This window comes from Macadamia integrifolia, chromosome 3, assembly GCF_013358625.1.
Source record: "Macadamia integrifolia cultivar HAES 741 chromosome 3, SCU_Mint_v3, whole genome shotgun sequence".
NCBI classification, from domain to species: Eukaryota; Viridiplantae; Streptophyta; class Magnoliopsida; order Proteales; family Proteaceae; genus Macadamia; species Macadamia integrifolia.
The window spans coordinates 706,780-715,801 of NC_056559.1; the positions used below are offsets into that span (position 1 = coordinate 706,780).

The following is a 9,022-nucleotide window of genomic DNA, read 5'->3' on the forward strand; positions in this document are numbered from 1 at the left end:
TTTTTAAATGGAACGAAACTGGAAAGACGGAACTCCATTTTGGAGTTCCGTCCAATCTCGTTTTTTCAGTTTTTTTTTTTTACTTTTTGTTCCAAAATAACAGAAACGGACCATAAGTGCACCAAACAGAAGATTCCATTTTTTCGTTCCAATAGAACGAAAAAACTCCAGAAACATTTTTTTAGAACGATACCAAACGGGCCCTTAGTTGATTGCATGGATGCAACTAGTTGGGTTGGCCTCAAACCTGTCCAGAGCAGCCCAAATTTTGTTCAACTTGTTCTTGGCCCATAATTTCGTTCAAGCTGGGGTTATTGACTTCATCTCAGGCCATATATCAACGTGTACCCTCGACCCTCTAAGAAGTCTCAGAACCTTACACAACCATGTGGGAAAAAACGGTTTTTTTTTGGGAAATTGTGAAATTGATATAAGGTGGTGTAAATAACATGTTCGTAAATTTTGTCGCCGTCAAAATTTCCATGTGGTGAATAGTCGGGGATTACGAACAATATTTATAGCATTCTCAATCAGAATTTAAGAGGTTATAATGGAAGGTAAGAGATCTTTTCAGTGAAGAAAGTGGTTTTGATCGACAAGTATAAAGAAGAGGGATTTAGTTCATAGAAGGTATAATGGGTATTTTACATGTATGAGGGTAGTTTAGGTATTATGAGAAAAATCTAACTGACTTCACAACCATTTCAAACGGAAGGAGATGTTATATAGAATCTTTGTGTTTAGATGGAGGTAAATGATATTTTTGAAAAAATGTAGGGACAAGTTGATATTTCACCATAGTTTAGGGGAGGGAAGTGATATTTCTTCTATACTTAATTAAGATATAGGATATATCAATCAGTGGCAAAAAGTTATGTGTACAGTCATTCACAAACTATTAAATGGTACAATGGTCCCTATCAAAATATCAAACCCCCACCCCCATTTTACGAATGTCAATGGGAGGGATGGTCCTATGCACGTTTCTCTTAAAGTGTTTTTAGAGAAGGCATAGGTGTGCTAACCACTCCTTATAAGCTAGCAAGCTACAAGCATATGAGAGGGAAAAACATGAGAAGGTAGAGAGAGACAGACATGACCAGGCAAAGGCACCAATGTTAAAAGAGAGGATAGGGAGAAGAATGAGACCGAGGTGGGAGGGCAAGAGACATGAACTATGGTCCTTGAACTCGGGCAAAAGACATGAACTATGGCCTCCTTGAACTCGCAATTAACTTATAAAGCCATTGCCTTCTACTGTTATTTGTGAATCACGCATGCATGTGCCCTTCCCCGCCTTGGAGATGTTTTGTTGTACTAAATTGACCTCAACCCCAGCATGAGGGTGTCAAACCGCATTTTATGGTCAAAATAAAATGACCGGTTTGGTACGGACTGACTTCAATCTAAACATTTATGGAATCGTTGGTAACCAGAACAGGCTGCTGGAAGGTGGAAATAATATAAAATCAAATCGAACCCAATAAAAAAAGGGGGCAAAATTAATAAAATTGTAATAATTATTTTCATTAAGTATATTGAAAAATGAAAACAAACCGAACCAACCCAATACTCTGAATCCAATACAAAATTACAAACCCAAAACCGTATTGGATCGATGCCGATCAAAACCAATCCTTACCTTATTGAATGGGTTTAGACCAAAGGACTGAGTGAGATAGGAAAAACGGATCAATTGTTCGTACGAGTTAGCATCCAACACTTATCTTTTTTGTTTTCAAATATATCCCTTTTTATCTTTGTAATGATTGAAAATGGGACAAATGTTGAATGCTGACTCGTACAATCAAATAGTGGATCTTATCTCCTATATAGGTGGAAGAACAATAACATAGAGGAGGGAAGATGGAAAATACTAAACTCTGGATTATTAAAAGTCTCAAGTCTGGGATAAGTCACGCAATACATGCATGATTTTTTTTATTGAAAGACATACATGCATGATTACTAATGAGAAGCGTGGCAATGAAAACAGAAATTCTTAATATTATTTAATAAAACCCCCACACCACATGGCAAGGGTTTCATTTGCTCGATGTTTACAAAACTCAATCTTTGATTCAAAGAAAAAGGAAAAAATTGGTATACGATAAGATTTTTTAGAACTAGCGACATAACCAATGAGGGGACTAATATAAAAAGTGCATAAGGAACTTTTTCAAGAAAAAAAAAATGAGATAAATATAAATCTAAGTATATAGGAGACAAAAATTATACCACTATGATCTAATTAAAAAATAATTTGACACACATAGCAATGCAAACAACAAATTCCACAATACTCAAACATTAAGTGAATGTGTATAAAAATATTTTCTGCACAGTTCATCCAAGATATTAAAATTGATGGTTAAAATATCCACCACATGACAGGTTGGGAGAGGATATGATTGCATTTTAGTATGTAACTTGATAGCGATTTAGATCATGATCAGTCTATCCAACATTTTAAATTAATAAAATATAGACATACATGTAGCCGTATTAGAAGGCCCTTCACATGTGAGCCGTTAAAAAATTATGTTTTTGGAAGATATAAAAGCAAGCAAAGCATGCATGTTGCCTACTCTTCATAACACCATCACCACACCTAGCCACCACTGAGAGAGAGAAAGAGAAGAGAGAGAGAGAGAGAGAGAGAGAGAGAGGCATGGAGGTACTTCTAAGACCAGTCTCTTCGACATTTTCTCTCCCAATGTTCCCATCTCATGACAGAGGTAAGATACAATATATGTATATGGATGTGCCATCAATCGTTGGGTGGAATGAGAGGGGAATGTGTAATAATAGCACTTCTATCCTTCCACCCCCATCCAATGGTTATAAGTATGGGGTTAAGTAGATGGTTTAGTCAGTTTCGCTCGGGTTGAATCGATTTCGATTTGAGAAAATATGTAAAACCAAAATAAAACTGTTAAGGACCTTTGATTTTTGATTGGTTTTGACCTAATACATTTTTCAATGTGGTTCAATTTTTAGTCGATTCCATCATGCCTTATTCAAATCTAGTCCGATAAAAATCTATTTGGTTTGGTTTGGTTTGATTTGGGTTTTTTCGACTGATTTACCGATTTAAGTTAGGTTTTGACACCTCTAGTTGTATGACATGACTGTATACTTACATGGTTGCGCATAAAAACTGTATTTTATTTTTCTATCTTTATTTATTCTTTTTTTGTTTATTTGTAGGTTACGTGAAAAGGAATTCTATCTCCTTCACTGCTAGAAGAAGTAAAAGTCCTGCCTTTGCTCTCATGCTATATGGTTTGTGACTTTGTGCTTTTTCATTAATATTTTATTAGTTTTCTGAACCTTCCACATGCATTTGTGTTGTTTCATTTCAAGTTCCAGTGAGTAATCTACATAGGATCAATAGAAAATGGAATGTCAATCAAAGCTTTGAGCTTTCAGCATTACCCAACAATCTTCAAACTTTTGAGAAGCTTCCCAGCAATGAAAGTATTATATTAGAGAATGAGTTTTCACCAAAAAATCAAGAAGACCAACATGTGAGCCTTCTGAAGAAATTGGAAGCATTTTATCATTTTTGCAGGCCATACACTATCATAGCAAAGGTAAGTATTGGTTTAATCACATTGAAGATTGCTCATATTAATTTAAATTAATTTTAATAATAGAAGTGCTAATCATTTTGAATTATCAGAATGTGGGGGTATTATCAGTTTCTCTTCTGCCAATACAATCAATTTCTGATCTTTCTCCAACATTCTTTTTGGGAGTTTTGAAGGTGAGAAATATGGGGGATAAGAAAGGACAATAGTTAATTTCCTGCTTAATTAATGATTAATATTCCAACTAAAATCATTTTTATTGTTTTAGGCATTGGTGGTGGGAACATTGAATATGATCTATATAAATGGAATGAATCAACTGTTTGATATCGAAATTGACAAGGTATATAACTTCTAGTCTTAAATTTATGTGGAAAATATGTCGATGATAGAAATTATAGATCAAAACAACATTTTATGTATAAAAAAAGAAGCCGAAATTTTTACTTAGAATTATTATAATCATGTTGACCTTCATGTATAACCATGATGACATCTTTTGCATACCAGGTTAATAAGGAATTTCTTCCATTAGCTTCTGGAGAGTTATCAACTACAGATGTTGCGATCACCTCTTGTTTCGCTATTATACTGGTATTCATTCATCGTAATATGTACAATCTCTTAATTATTAAGCACTATTTTATTTTTTTCTAAACTAAAAGAATAGCTCATTTTAGAGAGAGCAGATCAGGTTCTTATATGAGAATTGTTCTCATAAGATCCTGATTTCACACACATGGAATTCACTATAGTGTTTTCCTTTTGTGAATTCCATGTGTGTGGATCAGATCGTACGAGATCAACACTCTTAAAAGAGGCTTATGATTTTTAAATACTTTTAAATGCACTTACAAGTATTTTCAGATGATTTCGTGCAAATATGACTAAAATTTTCTATCTTTGTTTCTTTTTGCAGAGCATTGGCATCGGACTAATGTCTAAGTCTCCAGCACTTCTCTGTGCTGCAGTTGTTAGCTTTTTATTTGGAACTGCGTATTCTGTCAATGTATCTCTTCTCCAACCAATTTTTTTTTTATTCCATCAGTTTGCTAAATGAATAATAGTGAAAAAAAATAATAATAAAGGGAAGGACAATAAGAAAAATGAATATAAAGCACAAACAAAAAAAAAATTAAGAAAGAAATTTAATAATAAACGTTTCAAAAAAAAATTATAGTTGAGTTGAAAGGATGCTACATATAAGAAAATAAGTAGTAAATAAAGAATTTTAGAAAGCCAAAATATAATTGCATGAGAAATACAAATACATAATAAAAGTAGTAAAATTTGATGAATTTTACATTTTTTATATTTGCTTTTGTATTAGTTTTTAATCGTTACCAAAAGTAACTATTAGTTTTTCAATAGGAAACTAAGTTAAATATAAATAAAGATAATATAGGAAATTGAGTTAAATATGTACATAAAGATAAAATAATGTCCTATTTGAATTCAGTATGTTATTGATTTATTGATTTTTTTTTTCTCCTTTATAGCTTCCCTATCTTAGATGGAAAAGACACCCTTCACTTTGTATACCAGGCCAGGCATTTTGGTGTGCTTTGGGTCTTCAAATCCCTTATTTTATACATACCCAGGTATGAAATTTTTTAATTAACCATTTCTAATTGAGGATTAGCTTGGTCCTATGTAATTCCATCACATTGGATCTACTATCCAATCAACATAATAGGATCGTATAGACTAAGCTAATCCTGGCCTCAAGTAATTTCATTATAATTAATATGTCTATAACTCCTATGTTTCCATTTAGATTTTTAAAAATAGATATGACATTGACTAACAACTTGCAGAAAGATTTACTTGGGAGGCCAATCTTTATTACGAAGTCGTTAGTGTTTCAAGCTATGATGATTAGTTTGATCTGCATTCCCCAAATGATGTTAAAGGTAAATGCTCGATCCTAGGTCTTCATTTTCTTGCATCTTGGTTGATCACTCGTTGTGCTACTATATACATACATGCAGACATATAAACATGGATATGTTCAATATGTTACAAAAAAAAAAAAAAAAAATTGTTCAGGTATGAATCTCAAGTGCTAGGTTAAAAATAAGATCTTAGATATACTCCACAAAAAAGCGGAAAAAAGGAGTCAGGATTTGAGGTTGTTAAAGAAAAAAGGTCTACTAACCCATCTATCTATGCTATTTCTATGTACTTATTTTTTATCACAAAAACTCGGGGATTCTAAACTGTTCTTACATATTTTATTAACATTAGAAGAATCAAAAGAATAATGAGTAGGGAAGAGGGGACATACCACCCTGAAAATATTTTTTCTTTTTCTTTTTCTTTTGGAACTTGTTTAGTCTTCTTTATTAATAGACAATGGATGGGGATTGTGGATCTTGCAATCTCATTTTTTTCATTATAATGAAAAAAAAAATTGACCCAATAGATTTAAATGTTGATTGAAATTACTATAAAATAAATATTTAGTTTTTTATTATTGTCCCTCAACTTCAATTATAAATTTTATGAAACTTCAATCAAATAGTGCATAATTGCTAGATTTTGAACTTTGACTTAGGTGGAGTAAAGATCAAGGGAAGTGTTTATGTTTCTTTGTTAAATTAACTGAAAAAATTAATCATCCAACCATTTTAAATATAAAAATGCCTTATAAATAATATATATTAGATTATTATTCAATTATTTTGTAAATTCTTTGATGATCATCTTTTATTTTATACCTTTATAACACTTGTCGTAATTAACAGGACATCTCAGATACAAATGGAGATAGAGAAAATGGCATTGAAACTGTCAGCACCCAAATTGGTGAAGAAAGGGTTAGTAAGAAAATCTTTCCTCAATTATTGTTATAAATAAATATGTTTATTACTTTCATGCTAAAAGGATGTGCAAAAGATTGATGTGTTTTATCAGCTTAATATCTTTAAGTGGTTAATATGCCCTAATTAATATGTTTCCATATATTTTAATTTGATTCTCTAGACCATAACTAATAATCTCTAATATCTAAGTGATTCTATATTTGTACCCAAAAAAAGTGATTCTATATTTCATAATTAGAGTAGGGCTACATATTTATGGTTCATTCACCATTGCTATTAATAAATAGAATGTTACTTAGTAATTTATTTTATACTTTCAATTAATTTTCTTTTACCACATAACTAAGGATAACAGTGTTTTTGACTCCATGCCTGGAAAGCGATGTCCAATGCGTGTTAGATATCTTGGCATTTTCCCTCTCCATGCTTTTCTCTTTTATGTAATTTAGATGCCTTGCACTGATTATGCCTAAATGAATAGACCTCTTTATTGGTTTAGGTATTCTTGAACCAAGAGAATATATATATATATATATATATATTTTTTTTTCAAAATTCATCTTAGGAATGATGAATTTCAAAATTCATCTTGGGAATAGTGAATTTTCTTGCAATATCCAAAAAAAATAAATATCTTGATTAAAAACACAAGAAAATAGAAAAAAATTTCTTTACTTTTTTTCTATTGGTAACCAAACAGACATAGTTTTTTTTTTTTTCATTTCATTTCTTTTCTTCTCTTGGCTACCAAATACAACCTTATTGTTGTTCCTCTTATTACTATTGTGATTGTTGTTCTTGTTTTTGTGTATATATAATGGACTCAAATAATGTACATAAGGAGATCAAGTTTTTTTCCCCTCATTAGTTGTGTGTTTAATGGAGCAGGCATTTTCTGTTTCTGTCAAAATCCTATTAGCAGAATATTGTGCTGCTATGATAGTAGGGGCTACATCATCATTTTGGTTTGGCAAGCTTATATCAGTAAGCAAAATTTCCCTACCAACTTTCATCCATTTTTTACATTTGTTCTTGTATTCAAAGAATTAGATTTGTCTCACATGAGAATGTTAATGTAATCTATATAACTTGTTTGGACACAGGTATTTGGTCACCTTGCACTTGCTTTAGCGCTTTGGAACCGTTCCCAAGATACTAACCCCACAAATCCATCAGCAGCACAATCCTTTTATATGTTCTTTTTTAAGGTATGTCACATTGGTTTCAAGAAACCATTTTATTTTAATAGAACACACTAAGATGGTTAATGAACAAAAAATGACACCAAAGTCTTCTATAAGCTACATATTTATGAGAGCTAAATTAATGAAATTTTGGTTCAAAAGCGATGGAGCCATAGGGGGGTGCGAAGGGATATAAAGTTATGATAAAAGGAAGACCTCTGGTGACAATAATAAGCATGTTTATTGGGGAATCTTTAACAGTATGGTGGGAGAGGGAAGCAAGTTTATAGTTAACGTCAAAATAGATGGCATTACAAATTTTGTTGAAAGATTTTATAATTGGACACTCATCTATGAAGATTTCATTCTATCAAAATGTGATTGATGGTTGCACAAAAGACAATTTTTTTTTGTAATATTACAAATAGAAAATCTATCAAAAGTCTTGTCAACTCAGATACACTATCTACAAAGGAGAATTTAATATAAATTTATTCTTGCTCAACAAGCAAGATTATATTAATTTCTTCAATTTAGATGTACATAGAATCTCCATTTGTTCGTGGAGACTATCCAATTTGAGCTTTTTCACTATTCCAACATGGATTTTACACATTATTGTATTACTAAGAATTTGCAATTTAATTTTTAGGTGAGCAAACTTCGAAAATTATTTGAAGAAATTGTGAAGTTGGAGTAATAATAATAATAATTTCTTCAACTTAGTGATTTTTTAAAGTATAGAATATCTATGAAGTATGGGGTGGGTACATTTTAAACCTAACAACAAGAAGATAAAAAGAAATCATTTGTTTATGCTTTAGTGCATTTGTGTGCGTAAAGATTACCATTGTGATATTCTCTTTTGCAGCTACTGGCTTTTGAATACCTCCTCATCCACTTTGTTCGTTGAGAAGAACATCAAATGGTTACAAAAGCAAGAGAAAATGTTAAGTTTACAAATGGATCCACTAATATTCATGAAATTTTCATTTATTTTTTATTTTTTATTTTTTTATTTTTTCTTTTGGTAATATGAATGTACTATTGGAGTTCTATTGGTAATGGAAATAATTAACACGAGGAAATAAAAAACCCCATAACCCTATGGTATGTTAATTATCTTAATTGCAGCAACAGTTGGAACGAGATCTTCTCAGGTGCATCAGCGTCTCTAGTGCATATTAGATGGTTGGGAGGCATTTCGTGTATATGCTCCAATATTTTCAATTGTCCCATACACGTTGGAGGAGCTAGCGCTCTTGAGAGGATCTGAGGCTCCGTTTGGTATCGTTTCTGTTCCAGAAACGCAGTTTCGTGTCAAAAACGAAAATTTCAGTTTGTGTCAAAATGCAGTTTTTAAATGAAAAAATGGTGTTTCAAAATTTCAGATTTTTATCGGGAATTTTTTTTTTTTTTT

General features: G+C 31.6%; 1 protein-coding gene across 1 annotated transcript; it reads left to right on the plus strand.

The window, feature by feature from the left end:
* The first annotated feature begins 2,611 nt into the window (after window positions 1–2,611).
* LOC122073653 (homogentisate geranylgeranyltransferase-like) lies at window positions 2,612–8,302 on the plus strand. Its single transcript, XM_042638276.1, has 13 exons — window positions 2,612–2,738; window positions 3,211–3,252; window positions 3,367–3,596; window positions 3,686–3,769; window positions 3,862–3,936; window positions 4,104–4,187; window positions 4,513–4,602; window positions 5,093–5,194; window positions 5,411–5,506; window positions 6,341–6,412; window positions 7,307–7,402; window positions 7,522–7,626; window positions 8,255–8,302. Exons 1-13 carry the CDS (start codon window positions 2,672–2,674, stop codon window positions 8,300–8,302), a joined length of 1,191 nt encoding a protein of 396 aa, XP_042494210.1. The 5' UTR covers window positions 2,612–2,671.
* The last annotated feature ends 720 nt before the right edge of the window (window positions 8,303–9,022 follow it).